Source organism: Diaporthe citri (genome assembly GCF_014595645.1).
Source record: "Diaporthe citri strain NFHF-8-4 chromosome Unknown scaffold_8, whole genome shotgun sequence".
Classification (NCBI taxonomy): Eukaryota; Fungi; Ascomycota; class Sordariomycetes; order Diaporthales; family Diaporthaceae; genus Diaporthe; species Diaporthe citri.
Window position 1 is genome coordinate 1,919,849 of NW_025064853.1, and position 21,319 is coordinate 1,941,167.

The 21,319-nt window shown below is 56.8% G+C and overlaps 6 protein-coding genes across 6 annotated transcripts; all 6 read right to left on the reverse strand.

Moving 5' to 3' along the window:
• Positions 1 to 319: 319 nt before the first annotated feature.
• Positions 320 to 3,290, reverse strand: INS49_014887 (uncharacterized protein; the record flags this gene model as incomplete). Its single annotated transcript, XM_043175575.1, has 7 exons — positions 320 to 775; positions 851 to 1,634; positions 1,690 to 2,180; positions 2,237 to 2,821; positions 2,886 to 2,992; positions 3,055 to 3,082; positions 3,255 to 3,290. 7 exons carry the CDS (start codon positions 3,288 to 3,290, stop codon positions 320 to 322), a joined length of 2,487 nt encoding a protein of 828 aa, XP_043020532.1.
• Positions 3,291 to 5,329: 2,039 nt separating this feature from the next.
• INS49_014888 (uncharacterized protein) lies at positions 5,330 to 5,652 on the reverse strand (the record flags this gene model as incomplete). Its single annotated transcript, XM_043175576.1, has 2 exons — positions 5,330 to 5,569; positions 5,626 to 5,652. 2 exons carry the CDS (start codon positions 5,650 to 5,652, stop codon positions 5,330 to 5,332), a joined length of 267 nt encoding a protein of 88 aa, XP_043020533.1.
• Positions 5,653 to 6,509: 857 nt separating this feature from the next.
• Positions 6,510 to 9,139, reverse strand: INS49_014889 (uncharacterized protein; the record flags this gene model as incomplete). The annotated part of the gene is made up of 3 exons (XM_043175577.1): positions 6,510 to 8,246; positions 8,316 to 8,988; positions 9,051 to 9,139. The coding sequence occupies 3 exons, from the start codon at positions 9,137 to 9,139 to the stop codon at positions 6,510 to 6,512; spliced, it is 2,499 nt and encodes an 832-aa protein (XP_043020534.1).
• Positions 9,140 to 11,783: 2,644 nt separating this feature from the next.
• INS49_014890 (uncharacterized protein) lies at positions 11,784 to 13,458 on the reverse strand (the record flags this gene model as incomplete). Its single annotated transcript, XM_043175578.1, has 4 exons — positions 11,784 to 12,854; positions 12,913 to 12,964; positions 13,021 to 13,139; positions 13,207 to 13,458. 4 exons carry the CDS (start codon positions 13,456 to 13,458, stop codon positions 11,784 to 11,786), a joined length of 1,494 nt encoding a protein of 497 aa, XP_043020535.1.
• Positions 13,459 to 15,128: 1,670 nt separating this feature from the next.
• INS49_014891 (uncharacterized protein) lies at positions 15,129 to 16,610 on the reverse strand (the record flags this gene model as incomplete). The annotated part of the gene is made up of 1 exon (XM_043175579.1): positions 15,129 to 16,610. One exon carries the CDS (start codon positions 16,608 to 16,610, stop codon positions 15,129 to 15,131), a length of 1,482 nt encoding a protein of 493 aa, XP_043020536.1.
• Positions 16,611 to 18,966: 2,356 nt separating this feature from the next.
• INS49_014892 (uncharacterized protein) lies at positions 18,967 to 20,224 on the reverse strand (the record flags this gene model as incomplete). The annotated part of the gene is made up of 2 exons (XM_043175580.1): positions 18,967 to 19,911; positions 20,159 to 20,224. 2 exons carry the CDS (start codon positions 20,222 to 20,224, stop codon positions 18,967 to 18,969), a joined length of 1,011 nt encoding a protein of 336 aa, XP_043020537.1.
• Between the last annotated feature and the right edge of the window lie 1,095 nt (positions 20,225 to 21,319).

The window sequence follows — 21,319 nt, forward strand, 5'->3', positions numbered from 1 at the left end:
CTAATCCCTTGCCCCCATGAGGTATCATAATACGCTTCTTATTCTTCCTTCCTTCTTCCTTCCTTCTTCCAAAGACTCACAACAGACACGAGCCTAAACATCCCACAAAGAGATCCCCTTTCCGCATCAAATGCATCGCCCAAGTCGAGATCTCGCTTCTTCCTCACCCTCCCACAGTTCTGTGCTCTCCATCTTTCCATAGTAAGCAACAAGAAAAAAGTCAACAATGGGCGCTCGCTAGTTCAGTGGCAAAAAGGGTATTAGGTAACAGACCATCGCCCACGGCACATTCGCATCTGGCAACGGCCGTGGACGCTCCTCACGTCTGCAGTACATCCTTCTCCTCCTCAGACGGGGGCAACGCGGTCGAATGGGCGAGATACCCCTCGTCCTTCTCCCAGGCCGCCCCGGGGCCGTGGAAAGACGGTTCCGGGATCGAGCTTCCGGGCTCTGCAGGCTTGGCTGTCTCGGTGGCGGTGGCACTGGTGCTGCGTGGGGTCGCCTCGCTCTCGCCCTGGGCCTGGCCCAAGATACCCTGTGGCCCTGCACCGGGTGGCTTCACAGGCTGGGGACTCAGGACGTTGGACGAACGCGCAATATACCTTGGTGACACGATGTCTTCGGATCCGAAGGGCAACGGCCGGTTAGGTATGTTGTGCTCTCCGCCAGTCGCGCCACCAGCGTCGCCACCTCCGGACACCTCGCCAGCGCCTAGCTTCTGCAGCAGCAAATCGGATTGTTGCTTTGCCAGCAGTTGAAGCCGCGCTACGGGGTCCTTATAAAATCGGAATAAGTTAGTCAAATCACAAGGGCAATCTCCGATGCTAAAACGACGCCCATGCTCACATACCCACTCCGACTGCTGGGGCACTCCGTCCGCTGCCGGCAGTTTGCTATCATCCTCACCCTCGTCATCGATGCCTGGGCCACCAGCGCCCCAGAACTTCGGCCGACGAATAGGCGCAGGCGTGACAGGGAGACTGGGTCGCTCGACGGCAGTCGGGAAGTCGGTCAGCTTGGAACCGCGTCTTCGCCATTCTGCGCCGGCTGACGTCTCTTGCTGGGATCCGACGCCACTACCACCCACAGCCCGGGGCGAGGTCTGGCCCACGAGGCTGCCTGAGCTCTTGTGCCGACGGTATAATGGCATGGAGCCCACATATTTATCAATGGCGGGATCATCATCCCACGCATTGACCCGCGTGAAAGAGGCCCAGGGATCAGAATGTGTGACCCGGATGGTAGGGGTGGCAGGGGAACTAGGCTCGCTCTTGTGGTCCGCGGTGGATGACTCTGTCATAGAAGGCTCAGTCATCGTCGTTTGGGATTCCAGGAACGATGTCCTCCTACCGGAAGGCGCAACGGTCGAACCCTCGGTCAAGGACGGCTCGGGAGGGTATACATCGTCAGCGAAAACCCGGGAGGCCCTCGGCTGTTCTATTTCCCAAGGGAAGATCGGCCGGGGCTTCTCGGCGCGTGAAGCAGGTTTTTCCTTGGGTACCTCATACCACATGTTCTTCGGCGGGCTTGGGTATCGCTGAGGAGGGACGAATGGAGCTGGATCGGAAGACATCTCGTAATGCATCTGCGGGAAATTCATAGCCTCGGGCTTGGAATCTGCAGGCGGAGCTTGTCTGTGGATAGTCAGCGACCATGTTCAAATGGGCGGTATTGGCAGTGACTCCTCACCTTTGAGCATCCCAGCTGTACTCGATTGGGCGTGGCTCAGGCTTATGCTCCCTCTCCTCATGGTGTACTACAGGAGCCCCTCCATGGGGCCCCGAAACCTGCTCTTCTCGAGCCTCAGCTTTTGTCCCCTCAACAACATTACTCAACGATTCGCTGGGGACGGGAGGGGGTATATAAGGGTGCGGGGCGGAGTCTCCTGCCAGAGACTTCTCATGGTGGTATTGGGACGGATGCTCATGATGGTGATGTTCATGAGGCTGGTCGTGGTGTTGTGGATGGTGCTGGTGATGGTAGTAGTCAGGTTGCGAGGGTGGTGGCGGCGCATGATGATACGCATCATGTGTGGATCTACCTTGGTGGAGCGGTGGCTGCCCGGTCGGAACAACGTAGGTGGTTGTTTTTGGACGGAATTCGCCTTTGACAAAGTACTGGACGATCTCGGGGATCTTGTGCTGGCCTTGGGACGCGTCGGTCGGCGTGAGTGGAGGGGACTGTGATAGACGTCAGTCTTTGTGCTGAGTCCGATGAGGGTGACAGCAATACTTACCGGCTGTCTGTAGTGGCGGTCGTAAACGGCCCACCACCTCCCAAGCATCTCATCGTAGGGAGTGCCCCCGGAGGATGCTTCCCTGCCCAGAGCCCACGGCTTGTCGCTTCCAATGAAGTGGACCATGTTTATGCTCGACTGGAAGTGGCGGTAGGCGGGAACGTATTGGTAGTGGCCGGAGGGCGTGACGTTGTAGGTGAAGCTCAGGCGGTTGTAGTTGTTCTTGAAGTGCATGTTCAGCAAGCCCTGGTCTGCGCCGTCAAAAGAAATACCCCTCTCTGCCATGGCCACCAGGGCATAGTAGTCGCCCATGTTTGGGGTCAGGGCCATGACTCCCGTGTTGAAGAGATCGGGCCATCCGATGTCCGGGGCGGCGGAAAAAGGGTGGTCCAAGTCAAACAGCTCGTCGGGTGCCCTGTAGGCTACGACATCCGCGTCCACATACACAATCCTTCTGAACTGGGTTTGTTTCCACAGATTGATCTTTGTGAACGCAGAGTGCAGATCGGCACGGTTCATCAGGTAAAGGTTCGCCGGCTTCTCGTTTCGCACGCGGGGGACTGGTATTACATGGTCGAAGACAGACTTGCGACAGTATCTCAGCAGAGGTTCGCGACGAGCATGACTTGTTTGCAGGGAACAGACACACCTTGAGTTGTGTTATGACCTCGGCCGACACAGAATCGAGCGTGACCAATACGGCCAGCTTCTTGGTGGTTCCGGCATCGCGCAGCGAGTGGGCGAGTACCAGAGCTCCTGCAAGAGGGTCAGGACAAATGCAGATTTCTCGGAGCAATTGGGAGTCTCGTCGAGCGTACCTGGGAGGTATGTGTCGCTGAGCAGCAGCTGTTGAAGCCCAATTGTTAGCTGTGTTGTTCTGGTCTGCCCGTTGCTGTCTCGTTGCCGTCCTGACTCGCCAACCCCACGGGGAAGTGTTGAGTGCCTCCAGATCCAGTAGCGGCTCGAGTCGCAGCACCCGGGTGCAGGCAGGACCTCCAACTCCTCACGATCCACATACCGTGACGTAGGCGTCCTCGCCGTTCTGCGCAGCCATTGTGTGTAGTTGCGAGGGCGTATGGGGGGGAAATGGGAAGGAAAGAATGCAGAAAGAGCAATGCTATGCCGCTATGCCACGGATATAGTACAAAGGCGTCGCGGTGGCGACTGGTGAGGAGGAGAAATAGGTCATGAGAGCAAAACGCGGGCGCCAGGAAACCGACGATCCTCTGTTGACCCCATGGGAATTGGGGAGCTGGGAGCTGGGAGCTTGGTTGCAGCTGCATGTGCAGGGTGCAGGGTGGTGCAGCTCGCAGAGAGAGTGGAGCTCCCTGGCTGCTGCAGCGACATGGGAAGGGGACATGCAGTGGCACGGCGCGATGATAGCTGGCGCATGCGGTTGTCCTGGAGATGGCTAACAGATGATGTGCATGTCGCAGGTACCGTGTCCCACACGGCCGTCGAAGCCCGGTGAAGGTTGGAGAGGCGGGATGAATGTTCGATCCATCAGCCCACCGTTTGTTTGGATTTTTTCCCACCTTTTTTCCACTCTCGTGTGTCTCATGTGTCTCATGTGTCTCCTGTCTCTGTGGCTTCAGTGGCCTCTGTGGCCTCATTCAGACACACTGTCGTCGAGGGTGCGCGCTCCAAGCGAGACAGCCGTTGGCAGTCCCTGCTGCTGCCGCCGCTGCTGCTACTGCACTGCACTGCAATACCACACACCACACCACACACCACAACACGACGCGAGGCAGCACGGCACACTGGTGGAAATGAGCCGGGTTGAATTGAATTTGGCTGCCGCGGCCAGCCCCTCGGACAAGCTCGAGCTCTCCCACTTGTGCACCACCAGAACACGCCGGCACACTTTTGAGTTCTGCAGGTGAGATGGGAGCGCAAGGGTCGGACCATGCACAGAGACGTACAGGCTTGCATCCGAGAGATTCAATCTCCTCCTGCACGACCCTTGGGTCGTATCTACTGTGAGGTCTGTGTGTGATGCCGCGTCTTGAGGGTTCTTTTTTAGATTGCTGTGCTGTCTGTCTGCTGCAATGGTGGAAGCATTCCAGTGCCCGTCTCGTATAGCATCGCAGGCCGTGTAGAAACCAGACTGTTGACACAATCAGCATGATAGGGCTGAGCTCGGTCATTATCTGGAACAACAGTAATAATAGAACTGGCTGTCTCGTTGACGCCACTGATGGAGACGCACGTGTGAGTACTTCCCGGTCGGTGATCCCAGACCCAAGACCAACGTCACTTAGCCAGCATCCATGGGGACCAGGCTCACCAGCGAGCAGGGTTCGAGGGGCGGTACGCCAGCGGTGCGGTAGGGCGGGCAAGCCACAGCAAGAAAGCTCTTCCCTGCAGCAGACATTTTGGGCGTTTCCGAAACGGGGCAAGCAGGCGGCTCACACGGCTCAGCTCCTCGCCGTGTTTCTCTCTCTTGTTGTTATTATTATTCTCAACAACCTTGAAAGACCCTGCCTGCATCGCATGTCGCCCTGCTCGCTTGCTCATGTTTGATTAACGGCATCCTCCCCAGATCCTGTTGGGGCCAAGAAATCTACTGTCAGTCGACAGATGGCGCTATTGGAACTCAACTCCCAGCCCGCCCTCGCATGCAACGCCACCAGCGTTAATTGCGTGACCGGCAACACGGGGAGTCATTCCACATTAGCTCAGTCCACGCTCGACAGGCGCCCGCGATCACGAGACTTGGCCTTCAGCGATCAATCAAACTGGCGTAGTTATTGAATCGTACATAGTGTCTGAAGGCTTTGTTCTCTAAGCCTCTGACAAAAAAGTCAACGCAATCGCGGTGCCTCGACGTGGACTGAGCGGCGTCAGGCAACAGGTCTACCTGCAACGACCGGCTGTACTCCCAACCACGCGGCTCTCCCGGCCAAATCCTACATTCCGCCAGGATCGTGACAAGACTCCACGCCCCCTTGATCAAAACAACTTCCACCGCGCTCACAACTTGATAGATTCTCCCTTGTCTGTTTTGAGTTCTCCGACGCCGCAGCAGCAGAAACAGCACAAGCCTCCTAAATTGGACCCGCGACCGATTGTCGGCCTCATGACCGGCAAGGCCTATCTGCTCGGCTGGGCAGACTGACGAGTCCCTCGCACGTGGCTGCAGGGCCCGTCCCCCCTGAGAAACTGCCTGCAGAACCCGCAGGCCCGCGCGGGAGCCTCTTCTGCTTGTCGCGCCGGGCGCGGCGCGGCGGTCGAGGTGCCGGTTGTCGCCACGTTGATCGAGTCCCGGCTGGTTTTCGACTCGGCAGCCTTGTCCTCGTCCACCTTGGGCTGTGGCGGCCACGCCACAACAATCTAGGGACGACCATGTCAGCTATCATTCTGGGCGTCGGTCGGGGCCCAGGGCTTACCGTGTCCTTGATTTCCTCCGTGTCCATTTTGAGTGGTTCTTGAATGTGGTATTGCTGATCCCTTTCGAGGCCAACACTTCTTCGATTATGAAAATTACAGCTTGTGGTGTCTGGTGGCCAGCGGTTTATCGGATCATGCAGGCTTTTGAATACAGAGACTGAGTTGCAGAATTCAATATCAACAAAGACTAGGTGGGATTCACTGTCTGACTCTCAACCATTTATCAGGTCAGTCACTTCGAGGTATGTTTATTGTTCACTGTTTCAGAAAACTGCTGCCACCACAGGCTGCCTTTGGTCTTCGGTTTTCGGTCTTCTGGCAAGCAGCTTCAGACCGTCGCTGGCTAGGGAAGGCGAGTACGACCCATAGTGAACTTCTGAGAACCTATACGGACCCGGGTGGGTGTAGCGCGCATGGTAAGGCAGCTAGTATCACTTCTCAAGGTCAATGCTGAACCCGCTTGATTGAATTATCCAAAGGTCTGTTTCTGTGGACTAAAATACACTGGCCTGCGCCGTGTGGTTCTTGGGCCTGTTAGGTGACCTTTACCATCAAAAGTCTACCATAGCAGCCTACGGCCAGCTCGAAGTGCCCCGAGATGGCTTGCAGACCGATGTGGCTCCGGGTTATTATAAGGCTGCTGGTGGTGTTTTGGGATTGCATGGCCGATAGAAAGTACAATCTCTAAGTCCCGGATATTGTATTCCTTCGCCGTTAACTTACCGGTCCGCCTGCTGCATGCCGGACAGGACTGTGGAATCAAGTTGGTGACGTTGCATATCCGGGCGAGGAGTAAATGACAGCCCGTCAGGCTTTGTTGGCGGACTTCTGCGGCAGCCATTGTGCTCAATAAAAAGAATTTCTCATTTTGATTTACGACAGATCAAATATCTACAGACAGCTGATACGTGGAGTTTCCACTCAGCGCCACGGCCTGGTCGCCGTAGACAAAGCTGCCGCTCGTGTCGACCGGCGCATGGACCGTGGCCGAGACCTTCTGCCCCTCAACCTTCCAGTCGACACTCAGGTCCCCAAACGGCGTGACGACCGTCGCGCTCGCCTCGTTGAGCCCGAGCCGCGCCCCAGACCCGGGCGCGAGGACCCACGACCTGTAGCCAAACCCGCCCACCCCCGCCGCGGGCCGCAGGCCCGCCGCCCACTCGGTCAGCACGTACGTCGGGGCGCCGCCCCAGGGGTGGCTGAGGCTCGTGAAGAGGCCCAGCCCGGGCGCCAGCGTCGCCGAGTTGACGTACTCCCAGCTGGCGCCGACGTCGGTCTCGGGGTCCGCGACCATGGGCCCCCAGAGGCCCCTGAGCAGCTCGCCCGCCTCGGCGGTCGCGTTACCTTGGAATAGGGCCGAGAGGAGGAAGCCGTTCGTGTTGGGCGAGATGTTGACGGCCGGGTCGGACGATGACACGGCCGAGGTGTCCTTGTAGCCCGGGCCGAGGCGCAGGGCCGACAGGGCCGAGATGGAGCGGGTTGTCTGGTCTGCCGAGGCGACGCCGGAGGTAATACAGAAGGCCGTCCCCGGGACCGAGATTTCGGTGGCGTTGTAGATGTTGAGGGAGTACGCCCCGATGTCGTCGTTCCACAACTTCTCGTTGATAGCGTCGGATAGTGACGAGGCGACCGTCGTGTAGCGCTCTGCTGATTCGGAGTCGCCTATCGCGGTGGCTACGTCCGCCGCCCCACGCAGGGCCTGGACCGCGGCGCACGAGACGGGCGACCCGGCGTCCGGCCCTCCGATGAAGGCGAATGGGCTGGGGAGTGTGATGAGCCCGGTGGTGTCGTACGTTGCTAGGAGCCAGTCAATGTTCTTCTGCCAGCCCTCCCACGTCTCCTTCGCCCACTCAACATCGTTGTGCAGGCGCACATGGTCGCTGAACGAGATGAGCCCCAGGATCTGGTAATCAGGCAGGCCGAAGCTGCCCGCCGGAGCGGCCATGGCGGCAGCGGAGGCCTTGACGTCGTAGCCGAGGTTGGGCGAGATGTCGAGCTGGCCGTTGGCGACCTGCGAGTCGAGCAGGAACTGCAGCGTCCCCCGCGAGTGGTCGACGCGCGACGTGCTCGCGGCCAGGATGCGGGCAGTGTGGTAGAAGTCGCCCAGCCACACGAGCCGGTCGCGCTTCGGCCCGTCGAGGCACACGCTCCCGGCCAGCTCCGCGGTGCCGTACTCGGCCAGGACGGTGTCGCTCGTGAGGGCGTTCTCGTAGAGGGAGGTGCCGTTGGCGGTGTCGTGGACCGCGGCGTTCCTGAAGTAGGCTGCCTGGTCCTGGTAGGCGCCGAAGCCGAAGGAGCCTGAGAAGGCTCCCGTGGCGAGGGGGTAGGCAGCCCGGGAGACGTTGAAGATTTGGGTGTCGTCTATCGAGACGGCGAGGTATCCGCTTGGTGATAACGAGGTAGTGATGTGGTACCATTTGTTCTCCTGCACGGCGAATGGAACCTCAAAGACGTCCAGCACCCAGGTAGCAAGTGTTGTCTGGTTGACAAAATCGACGCCAAATGCCAGTGAGATAGTGTTCGGTGGCGTCAGGGAAGTGTTCGTGTTCGCGAACCGGGTCGCCTCTGGAAGCTCTCCGGTCAGGAGCAAGGTGTACCCGTTACCCTTGATGGGTTGTGCCTAAGTAAGAACAGTGAGCATTATACAACCCTCACCGAGCAGTCTGTCGTCCTGGAGGAAGAAACTTACAACTGACCACCAGCTGCCGCCCTTCTGGATCAAAGTGTCGAACTCGAGTGTGTAGTTGCCCCAGGCCGTGGCTTCCGCCGTCAAAGACGGGCGCGAATTCCTCGCCAACACGCCCTTCTCGGCGTCGACCTCCCAGATCGCCTTCTGCGAGCCCTTGTCGACACAAGCTGCCGTGGCCGCCCTGGCACCGAGCTTCCAGATGTCGTTCAGGACCTCGTCATCGCTGCTGAACTGCCCGGGAAGATCGCCCGGCAGAACGGTGTCGACCGTAGCCTCGAAACCGGCGGCGGAGAACGAGACGGAGCCCGGCGTCAGCAGGCGGAGCGACTCCCACCTCTGCCCGCCCTGGAGCAGCGGGGCCACGAGCCTACCCGCCGAGGTAAAGTTGAACGTCTCCACGCGGAAAGTGTTGCCGAGCTGGTTGCTGAACGAGAAGGGCCCGTCGCTGAACGGCTGGTTGAGCCCATCAAACTCCTCGGTGTACTTCACCTCGACCTGCGCCGCCCCGGTGAGCGAGGACACCTCGAAGAAGGGGTATCCCGCGCTCTCGCCGCCGTAGTCGAGCGTGGCCACGGGGTTAGTCTCGTCGAGCGTGAAGGGCGCGTACGCCTCGGTCTGGACCTGAGGGGCAGATCCAACCGCGACGCCGACAGGGACAAACACATCCTCGCTTCTGTGATTCAAGTCCTCAGTGCACGCGTTCAGGATAACAACGTCTGAATATGAGAGTCTCACCTGCGGTCATTCTTTGTAATGACTCGAGCCGAGGCGAAGTGCTGCGCAGCGATGCTGGCGACACAGACGAGATACTTGATGGCAGTCATGGTTCGAACCTCGACCCATATTCTCTGGGAAGCTGGTCCAATTCTATGGTAATGAAATGCCAGGCCTGGACGCTTGAGAAATTATATACCTACCAGGGGGAGGGGGGGTTTTTGTCAACATCACACCACGATGTCAATGGAATAGCGATATAATAGTGATATGTAATTAAGGTTCTGACATGCTTTTTTTATGTGTACATTGCATTATTTATACGTTACTGATATGTAAATATTCCTAACATATTGTAATATTATATTAATCTTAATATTATGTTAACTCTTAATATAGGGGTAAAAAAAAAACTCTTTTTTTTCCTTATCCCTAACCCAACTACTTATTTATTTTTTATTAACTTAATTATTTATTATAAAAGAATTTATGGAATTACGGAAATATTTAAAAATAGAATTAGGTTTAAAGTTAATAAGGTTTAAATTAAAGCTTTTAATATAAAATTATAATGATATTAGCTAATATATAATTAATGCTAATATAAAGTTAATATTAACATGATTTAAAGCTTTAATATAATTTGGTTTTAATAGTATTTTAATAGCATTTCGTTAGTATTATATTATATTTTCAAAATTTTGTTTAAATGTTAAAACATGATTACATTGCGTAACCCATATAAAGACCCCCCCTCCCCCTGGTAGGTATAGCGTGGCCAGCGGTCCCTGATCGTCGGGCTCGGTCCATTTCACCACGAGCATTTGTTGAAGTACCTACGGTATAAGGCTTGATCCGGCTGATGGATTAAGCGTTTGCTTTTTCCATAGTTATGGGCCCTTGGTTCGTTTATATAGCGCGATTAACCGCTATATTCCCCTGAGCTATACTAAATTAGGCGCCCTGGGTTAAGCCCCTTATATTTAGGTTTCATAAAGGTTTTAAGTTTAAAGGCTGAAAAGTCCGCAGGTTTAAGAACCACCTGCCGTTTAAATGGCACTGCTTATATAAGTGCATTTAGGGTATATAACTTAGGTGAAGCGTTTTACGTGTATAGGGGCTACCATGGCATATACTTCACTTGGTGGGTACCACCTTGTGAACTGGGGGGTGTGTTAAAGTACCTACGGTATAAGGCTTGATCCGGCTGACGGATTAAGCGTTCGCTTTTTCCACAGCATTCCGTTCCCACGTGCAATCACAATTACTAGTCTAATAATTTGCATGGACCGGCTAGGGACTTGGCACACATATAGACCCATATGACGCCGAGGATAACACCGTGCGCAAACCACCATCTTTTAAAGACTCAGCAGCGCTATAGCACCTTGCGCTCCGGACGGAGATTGACCTCTTCATCCACTCATGGTGGGGCTTCTGCAACCTGGATAGTGGGTATAACACCCAAGCTATTCACCAGACGAACTGACTCGGATGATAGTAGAGCGAGGACGACAGAGACGGTCTGAAGAGTGGTGCACGTCATGAAGAGAACCCCCTGGATATCATAGTCGTATACGTATTACACCCCTGGCTATTGGTCGTCTACGCACACATTACCCCGGAGTCCAAGAAATCTGGGAAAAGTCCCGATGATACCATGCTGCAACGGGGACAGTCACGTCCCACTTTGTCTTTGGACCACTGCGGGGAATAGGCAAGGGAGTTGCACAAGGCACTTCACCGGCTCGGCTCGGCTGGGACACTCTTCGGCTCACTTGGCAACACTGAGTGCATGTAATGTGTGGCGGGAGTGCTCCGGAATTGCACTGTGACCAGGGCACGGATTGACTGTGCAAGCAGGTCTTCCGAGGTTCGGGAACGGGAGGGGTTATTCGGTCCTATTATAGAGGTGTTCCTAGCACCTCCGGATAACCCGAAACATAACCGGGTTTCCCCTTATTGTGCGCGAAAGATATTTACACATGCCTGGGTAGCACACTTGATCCTCCGTATCGAGCTCCTATGATTGCCTTATTTGCCGACTTTTGTCTGTCACTTGAGCCTAGCTGTGTGAGATGCGAAGTCTCTGTTGGGGTTATTGTAAAGCCAATCAAGCTGAAGATTGTAGATCAATTAGGAATGCTACTAGGTACAGAACCGAATATCTCAAGACTTGGATCATTCCCTCGATCTCGCAGTCCTTCAACTTCATACCATCACATCATCAAGATCCCACAGTCCCACATTTGTCCATTAAACGGTAGGCTGATCATTCTTCAAATTAAGGATACCATCTAGCTCTGCAAGTGACTCTCCATGGGGCTGCTTTCCTGTGTCGCTGCTATAATGCGCGTAAGTCTCCCAGTCGGTACTTTTACAGCACGTCTTATAGATTGGAAATTCTCAGCCATCCACATCAGAGATGTTTGTTCTCGGCGCTGCAATCATGAGGTCTGTTTGATTCCCGAGTATTGATTCCTCAAGTATTTCAACCTGTCCTAAGTAGGCATTTTGTTCTACTCCGTCTCCTGGGAGTGTGACGCATGGAGATGGAACCACACTTCCTCTTGAGATCAAAGTTCAGAACAATTCTAGAGACCGACTACCACCATCAAAGTGTTGTTGACTTTTCAGCACTCTGAACGTGTCTTTCCGAATGAAGAGGCTGAATCATACAACTGCAGCTAAGCACTTGAATGAACCCGCCAGAGCTCCGCCTCGAAACACAATACAGAGCTCGTATAGACACCCTCAAGCAACACCAGGCGAGGCCGCAGCAGCCTTAAGCCGGATCTCCCTCTTGTGCAGGAACCGAATAACAAACGCGATCGCGATCAGTCCAATCGACAGCCCAACCATGCTCGGGTACCCCTTGGGGTACGCGGGCGCCTCGACCTGCTGCCAGATGACGAGCGGCAGCCACGCCTGGAAGACATACGCCATCTGGTTCATGGCGCCCGTGACGAGCGCCCGCTCCTCGTTATCGTCGCTGCAGATCTCGTGCGCCCACGCGAACGTCAGCCCAGAGATGCCGCCGCCAAAGCCGCACAGGGTAAACGCGGCCCACTTGAGGCTGTCCGGGACGGCCCAGACCGTCAGCGGCACGTAGGCGACGATCTTGACGAGCCCGGAGAAGACGATGGCGGGCCAGCGCGCGCCGCGGAACAGGCTGTCGGACGTCCAGGCGTAGATGAGGGTGGTGACGATGCTCACCACCTCGGTGATGGTCGGGTAGATGTTGACCTCGCGCAGGCTGTATCCTTGGTCCTTGAGCCACAGGGGGAAGGCGGGCTGCGACGTGCCGCCGTTGCCGTTGTTGAAGAGGATGTACAGCGTCACCAGCGCCCAGATGTGCCAGCTCGAGAAGATCTTCTTGAACTTGGCCCGCGTGTACGGCGCCCGCTGCGCGCGGCCCTCGAGGCGCATGCGCTCCTTGGCGAGGACAATCTCCTCGGGCGTGAAGTACCATGCCTTGGTGATCTCGGGAAGGTCCGGGAGGAAGAAGAAACCCGAGATGGCTACGGGGAGAGACACTATTGTGTTGGTGATAAACAGCCACTGCCACCCGTGAAAACCGTGGACGCCGTCGAGATTGTGTGCTCCCGCCATCAGGTAGCCCGAGACCATGGATCCAACATTGCCCATGGCATGAAACAGGCACGAGCGCTTGGCCAGCTCGTCCTTGCGGTACCACGAGCCGATGATGTACTGCATCCCCGGGTAGAAGGTGCTTTCTGCCAGGCCAATGAAGAAGCGCAGGACGTAGACGTGGGTAGCTGTCTGGCATTTTGCAAGGAGGATCGTGAGGACCGACCATGTGACCTGAACGTGGTTGTCAGCAAGTGATTGACTCGCTGATGAGTTGGCCATTCGAATTTACCTCACAAATTGGGATCCATATCCCAGGCCGGATACGGGTGAGCAACAAATTACTGGCATGATTGTTAGTCAACCTCAGTCACAAGAAGTCGTTGCTTGTGTGTCGTACCTGGGTATCTCTCCCACGACGTATCCTACGGTCCAGCAGACCTGCATGTAATTCAACTCATTCCCGAAAAGGTCCAGGTCCTCTTTCATGCCGGAAACAAAGGCATTATTGATGTTGACCTGCATACAATTAAATTAATTAGATACTGCGCCGTTTGTATTATAAGTCCCGGAGTAAAGCACACACCTGATCAAGATACTTGATGAAGTACCCCAGCGAAGCCAGCGTCATCAGCACGGCATCGAGCTTGAACAGGAACCGGCGCTCCTCGGGTGACTTGTCGAACGTGTCCCACAGGTATGATTTCCATGTCGCCTTCGGCTTCTCCTCGAGGCCCTCCGTGACAGACGGGCTATCGCCGCCCCCGTCGTCCTGCAGCACGACGGCCGACTTTTCATCGGCGCCCTGCGGCCGGGCTGCCGTGACAGACCCTGTCATCTTATAAATCAAGGAGGCTGTTTATCGGGGGTTTGCGTCCGATCAAGCAGATGGCCAGTCCAACGGGATGAAACCTAACGCCAGGAATCCCTGCAGTAAACCGATCAACACTGACAATATAAACCAGTGCCGCAGAGGGCAGGTAAGAATCTGTATCTCCTCATCTTCCCCTTCCATGGTCCCCGTGGTTGTGCTGTGAAAGACGTTATATCCCCAGCCGTCTATTCGCCAAGGCAAAGTCCCCCCACGCGGGGAACACAGAACTTGTATGCGGGAATCTGTCGCAATAGAGGGGAAATAAGTCGTCAAGGAGATATCGACCTGTGGAAGACGATCAAGGCCCTTTATAACTGGCCCGTTGCAAAGGGAAGGGTGCTACCCCGAGGCGGGTGGTCAGTTGAGTGTCTTGGCACATCGCACCAATCTCCAATGTGCACTCATGCCTCAGCCGCCTGTGCCTAGACACCTCTATCCCTGCCCAGTACGGCAGCACGGGAACTATCGTGGTTGGCATCTTGGGAAATGTCCCTCATCAGAACCATGTCCCTCGTCAGGTAGGCTGCCGGGGAGCCTGGAACGGGTGGGCCAGCCAAGATTGCCAAGGTGCGCTCGCGGCGCGCGGCGGAGGTCGTGGCCGGCAGTGATAGATGTACAGGAAGTATTCTACGTCAATGCTAGTAATCAGGAACAAAGGCAGTGCTGCTCGTCACCCAAGTCTGCCAATCGATGGCGGGCGGGGCGGTGCGAGGAGAAGCATCCTCACCGTGAACGGTACCGCCTGTCCAGCCCCGAGCTTTCACCCTCTCCACCGGGCACGGTATTCTACCCCGGAGTCAAGCCTCCCGACTGCCGAGGGAAGCAGGCCGGCGCTCAGCACGGAAGGCGGGCCACTCGTCTTGCCGGCCCCGGTGTCGGGTGTACGCCATGATGCCGGTCGATGTCGTCAAGACGGGGCCCCTTGGCACGCCCCCCTTCCCGCTCCCCAGCCTGGCTAGGTCTCCGGCCTTGACTCCGGGAGGGCCCCGAAGAGTGGCGGTCCGGATTCACTTTTATGGCGCGGTCGGGAATTACTGGCGGCAAAGCAAATACCCGGTTCAGCTGAGGAAATATCGCTCACACAAGACCTGCGACCCAGCTCTTGAACCAGCACCTCCTCGTGTTGGTCTTGTCTCACTTGGCAAATGTGCTCATCCTGGTGCACTTCGCAACCGGCCCGCGTCGGAAACCTTTTTCTCCCTCTTTAGAGAGACTGGTTGAGGAAAAACTGCTGAGATACGGGCGGCGGTAGTAGTGCGCCTCAGCAAACACCAAAGCAGCGGAAGCCGGATACGATTTGCTTGACGGAAGGCGTGGTCTACAGTGCGCAGGCTCTTGCCTATGAGTGCATGATTGAAGCAAGTTCATGTGCTCGCTCACTTTTATGCACAGAATAGATGATGGACATATAAATGCAAGGGAGTACGGGCACACGTGCTGCGACTGAGAAATCATCTCTGTATGCTCATGCAATAGGGAGGGGGGACCTGTCTATTACCAACCCCCAAATAACCCATACCCCCCAACCAAGAAGAGGCATGGGCCGAGCCAGAACGCCTCATAATGCTCCATCATTCAAATCAAAAGGATTGGAGAAGAAATTAAAACCAATCCAAGCAGGGAAAGGGGCCTCATCAGAGGTCCTTCTTGAAGAAGTGCTCTGGCTTGTGATCCGTCTCATAGTCAACATGCACATACGCCCTCTCGACATCAGGTAGGCTCTCAAGTTTGAACTGCAGGTCCTCGGCTACATCGTGCGTCTCCTGTAGAGACTCGGTTGGATCCATCACTACATCGACCTCGGCTATGAGGCGCGGGCCTGAGTGGTAGACGCGGACGGTGTCGATCTGGCGGATGGCGGGGCTGTGGGTGCAGCAGACGTAGGTGATGAGCTGCTGGGTCTCGACGGATGCGACGACGCCCACGAGCAGCAGGAACTCGGTGAAGGCAGTGCGCAGCCAGGCGAAGCTGATAATAACAGAGATGATGATGGCGCCCGCCGGGTCGATCCACCAGATGAGCTTCGAGCCGCCGACCGAGGTGAGGATACCGAAGCCGTTGATGAGCAGGTCGTTGCGGTGGTCCTGCCACAAGATCAGGATCTGCGAGTACCTGTCTTTCAGGGCCCACGTGTAGAGGAGCAGGGCCAGCTTGGTGGCGAAGGCGACGCTGACGGCGATGACGGAGGGCAGGTGGAAGCGGTTAACACCAACCTCGCCCTCGCGGTCGGCCAGCTCGCGCGCCGAGAAGGCGATGAGGATCAGCGACACGGCGGTCATGAGGAAGCAGAAGGTGATGTTGCCGACGGTCTCGAGGCGCGCCTTGCCCGAGGGGAAGCGCGCCGGGTCGACGCGCCGGACGGCGCGGTTGGCGAAGATCAGGGTGACGTTGCTGAGCGGGTCGAAGATGGCGTCGGCCATGGTGGTGAAGAGCGAGAGCGAGCTGGACGAGATGGCGCCGTAGACCTGGAGGGCGGCCAGGATGACGTTGGCGACGAAGGAGCCCCAGACGGCGATCTTGAACTTGAGCTGGTCCTCGCCCTGCTCCTGCTTTGCCTCGGCCACGTGCTCGTCGACCGACTTGAGCATGCGCTCGATGGTCTCGTTCTGGCGGTTGTAGAAGCCCTGCAGTCGGCGGTACTGGACGGCCTTGCGGCCGAAATTGGGGAGCAGGCTGGACTTGCCCTGCTTGACGCTGGGGGCGGGCGACGAGGTACTGCTGCCGGCGGCGTTGGAGGAGGAGGGAGGCCCGTCACGCTTCCTAGAGATGTTGGCCTTGATCTTCTCCAGCTCGTCGGCTGTCTTGTAGCCTGCTGACAGCCCGTAGGGGTCGCTCTCGACAGAGTACCGCGGGAGGCGCCCGCCCGTCTTCTGGCTCTCGACGTCCTCCTGCTGTGGGGGATGCCGTGCGTGGGCGCCTTCCTGCTCGCCCTTTACCTGCTCGCCCTCGAGGGCCGTGCTTGCGGCGACATTGTCGCTGTCATTGCCGTTGCCATGGGTGGACCGCGTGCCAGACATTGGTGTGTGGTTGTTTGACCTCGAGACATTGGAGGAGTGGTGGTGGAGGTGGAATGGGTGCGGGTGGTGGGTGATGGTGGCCGAGAGGTCGGGCTCCATCTTGGATCGATCAAGGCTGGCTGTTTGCCAGTCGAAAGGAGGGGAAACTTGGGACGATTTCCACTGGTCAGTGATCGAAGTTTGTGTTTGCGTGTCGCGTGCACGAAGAGAGAGAGAGAGACGAGACGAGGTGGCTCGCCCAGTTGACGTCGTAGGCTAAGCGAGGCGGGTGGTCGTCCGTCTAGCGCGATAGGCTGAGCTGGTGTTGTTGAGATTAAACTTCGGCAGAAGCAAGCAGAGCAAAAGGCTGTCACGAAGACAAATAGAGTCGCCGTTACACCAGCTGTAACTTATACGCAAACCTTGAAAGAGAAGCTTCCCTACCTGGTACCCACCCTGGAGCTGTTTAAATGAGGCCCTTTTCCTTTTCCGTGGTATCTGGGGATTCCGTCGCGCAATCCCAGAGCTATCGCGGGGGTGGAGGGGAGCTTCGCAACTTGGCGGCCACGCTAAAGAGCAAGAGCGAGAGCGAGATGCAGACAGCCTAATCTTGGAGCTGACAGCGGCACACCAGCAGTGGAGGAGGTAGAATGCGGTCTTTTCGGAGGCTGGATCCACCTCGAGCAGGTCAGGTTGAGCTCCCCGCTCCGCTGACTCTGATCTGCATGACATCGTATGTACATGCATGGTTGGCCACCTCGCAGGGAACATCGTCCTGGTGAGGCTCAATCTCGCCCGCCCCGGGTGGTTCGGAACCCCGTGGCCGCAGGTCGCGCCAGCCACGGGCTGTTGTCGAACCCGTCCATTGGACTGACAGGTCGGCCGGTGGGTGTTTGGGGTCGTGATTGGCAGTGGTGACAAGTCAGACGGGTGTGTTTGCTGTCCCATACAAAATAGGTACTGGTACGACATGCCCCGGGAGGGAACCGGCGGTGAGCTCCTTGGACCGACTCATGTCCTGTGAGAGGTATTGCAGAATATCGACAGACGGTATATATGTTTGTGGATCATAAATATGTTTTGAACTTGGCAATGGTGGAAAGAAAGAAGGAACAGGGAAAGAGAGAGAAAGCGCATGTCGGGGCACATGCCATTATAACATGTTCCCCATGTTTCGGCGCAACTCGGGATCCCAAGCGTTCCAACCCCGTCGACACTGCCGACCAGCCGGAGCTACGATGCGATGCACTACGGTCACAGCACATTCTGTGACCGTAGCAGATATCTGGCCCATGCAGTGCTTGGGCTTGACGGGCAGGGCGGGGCATCTTGGCCTGGGTCTATATATGCTGTGGACCTCCACAACAACCACCGTCATCGTCGACGCTGGCACCCAGGCCCGGCACCAATTGCCCTGTCGTGCTTGTCTTGGGCCACTCCTCGCCCAGAACTATTACTACCAGCCAACGACCAATGACTTGTGACCAGACAACAAGACGGCCATCATCTCCTTGCTCGAGATTCTTGGCGTTCACACTGCCATTAAAACAGCTCTGTGTGTTTCTACTGAGCTAGTGGCGGGGCCATCCAGAGTCGAGATGTCGCGTCTAGTGTTCCTGGCCAACAATGGTCTTGTGATCCGGAGCAATGACATGATCTACGACATGAGAGCGCCAACCTCATAGAAGAAGGGTTTGAAGGGCCTGTTGCAGCCACCTCGCCGGTGCTACACAGACAGACACGGTGCCGTGATAGTGCTATGCACCACCAGGAGAACCTCTGTTTCCTTCGTGACGCAGACACAATCGAACTAGAAAGACCATGTGTGCTCCGCTTCCAGGGCTCATAGTAGACTTCATGCGGTTGCGTGAGCCCATCCAGCTCCCTGTATGCCGAGGTCACCTGAAGACGTGCCCTGAGTAACCAAAACTGAACCATGTCCATACCATTGCTGCCCAATGAAGCCAAACAGAGCCTCGAAAAGAGAACATGTGGATGGCAACGGGCGCCAGCAACACCTCTCATGCTATCCGAATATGCCTTTTTAAGGCAGTGGTCAAATCGAGGACAGCACAAACATGACGGTGCATACACCAAGATACAGCGCCAATAGTTTCGAATGGTCTTAAACATTGTATGACTTTCAAATGTAGTAGCCATACACGGTGATTACTCCAGCCGGTATAAGACGAAGATGCGCAGACACGTAAGCTCCTCGGACCAGGAAGCCTCTCAGCCGTTGGGCCTGAACCAGGAACCACTGAATACTGTGCAATACGTCGACCACCGCCATCGCATACACAAGAAGGGATGGAGCAAAACCCGGGTCACACTCACCACACTGTTACAGCCTGCCACAACATGGGCCGATTCCAGGTCCCAGGCTGTGCGTCCGTATACCGCATAGTCTCGGGCCCCATGGCCCCGAGACATCGTCACATCACATCTGCGCGCCAGGGCGGTACTCGCCCAAGCATCAAAGCTTGGACCCGACCTTGTCACCCCCACCCTGAGCCTGCGCGGCCTCAGACTCCTTGGGAGCAGCACCCCCATCCTGCGCCGCGTCCTCGGCCGCCGCCTCGGCGGGCTCATCGCCGCACCTCGCGAGGATCCATCTCTCGACGTCGGCGTAGAACTCCTCCCGGCCGGTGTCAGCATGCAGCTGGTGATAAGCCCCCTCATACTTCTTGAACTCCCGGTCGGGGATCTGCCCCTGGCGGTCAAACCACGCCCTCGAGGCGTCAAAGCACGTCGCCTTGTCCATGTCCCCGTGGCCGAGCCACAGGCTCCGCACCCGGGGGCTGAGCCGGTACCTTCCGGCGGCCAGCTCGGCCGTGCGGTCCAGCAGCGCCGCCAGGCCCTCGAGCGTCCCCGTGTCGTGGCACAGGTCGTCGTCCCGCAGCGACTGCACCACGGCCGGGTCGCGCGTCAGGTCCTCGGGCGGGATCGGGTTGGCCAGCTTCACGCGCGGGAGGACCCGCCCCGCCAGCCTGCCCGCGAACACTTTCAGGGCCCCCGGCCTCGCCGCGGGCGGGAAGTCGATGAAGGGCGCCTCGAGGACCCACCCCCTCACGCGCGAGACGATGCCCTCCTCGTACTCGGGCGTGCTCGCCAGGGCGAGGACCTCGCCGCCGCCCATGGAGTGGCCCATGACGAACAGGGGCGCCCCCGTGGGCTCGGCGGGGAGGGCGGACCCCTTGATGAAGGCCGCGATGTCCGACAGCACCGTCGCCGTCGGGCCCGAGTGGCCGCGGTCCGCGGGGCGGCTCACGCTCTGGCCCCACCCGCGCTGGTCGAAGGCGTACACGGCTATCCCGGAACGCGCGAGGTGCGGGAAGAAGCCGTAGTACCGGCCCACGTGGTCGCTGAAGCCGTGCACGAAGACGAGCTTGGCCTTGGTGTTTGTGATGGGGTCGTCGGGCTGGAGGGGGTGGCGGGGGACGTGTTAGCATGAGGGGCCACTCGGGTGCGTGCATATGTGTGTGAGTGCATGTGAGTGCATGTGAGTGCATGTGTGAGGGTGTGAAGGTCGTGTGAGACACGGCAGCGGGTGAGGCGAGCGGAAAGTAGGGAGGGTGACCAGCAGTCGGGGCAGCGGGACGGACGGACGGGTGAAAGGGTTTGACATGTTGATGGGTTGACAGGTGGGAGGAATGTGTGTTACTCACGAGCCACGTCTTCGTGTAGAGGCTTGTGTCCCCGACGTTGAACTTCCCTTCTATCTCTTTAACCATGTTGATGATGTTTGGCGCTGTGCTGGTATACAAAATTAAATAAATATAAGTCTGGTGAGAAACGGCCTTAGATCATCGGTAGATCTCAATTGGTAAGAAAGGATGTAGATGCAGACGCATGCACGGCAGAGCAGTTGAGAAATGAGAATGAGAGGTTGATGACGGGACGGAACCTCGGCGGTCAGTTTGACTCGGGCGGAATCTTGGCCCGCCTGTTGTGGCTGCTGTGCCTGAAATGCCCGGTTGTGATCGTCGGAAGGGAAAGTTTGTTCCTCGGGGGACGGCCCGAGACACTCTGATGCTCAGCTCGGAGACGGATCTCGTGATAAATATCGAGCACCAGGATAAGTAGCAGGTTTGAGAGGACCTCGATGGTTGATGAAACCACAGCTTTGCCTTTGTCACCGAGAGAAACAGACTGGACTGGACCCTTGGGGCCTGGAATGGGCACTAGAAGACCAGAATCGACCCGTTGCCCCCCGCCATCGTGACTTGGCTTGGCGCAGGCCCGTCGTGTTTCAAGACACAGACAGGGCTTACTAAGTAACGACGGGCCCCAATATCACATGCTTTGCGCCTCATGTTGCCGACGCTGAAAACTACTAGGTAGACCACTAGATAAGCCCTAAATTCCACTCGTTTATCAAGTGCACGGAATGAGGTAAGATGCTGTGACTCTTGGGCTGTTTACTTTGCTTGCCATCCATCATATCGAACTGCAAATCATGGCTCAATTGCAAGCAATGGCGCGGAGTGTATTCTCCCTCAACCTGCCTGCGAGTCTCGGCCATGTCCTCTCCATTTAGTTCATCTGTGTAGTCAACGCAGGCCAACGGCCCTCAATACATTAACTCGGTTGAAAGCAGTATCAACTTTACCACGCTCGCCGCAAAGCCACAAAGCAACCGCACGTACCCTACATGCCCAAATATGGAGTCATCCGAGAGCCCATTTTCCGGAGACCGATATGCCAAACTCATACACGGGACCTGCAACCCACTGACCAGCCGACCCACCAGACCTGGGAGAAGCCCCTCCTCGCCCCCCTTGTGGATATATCATCGTGTAGTCGTACACGTCGTCAAGCATGACAAA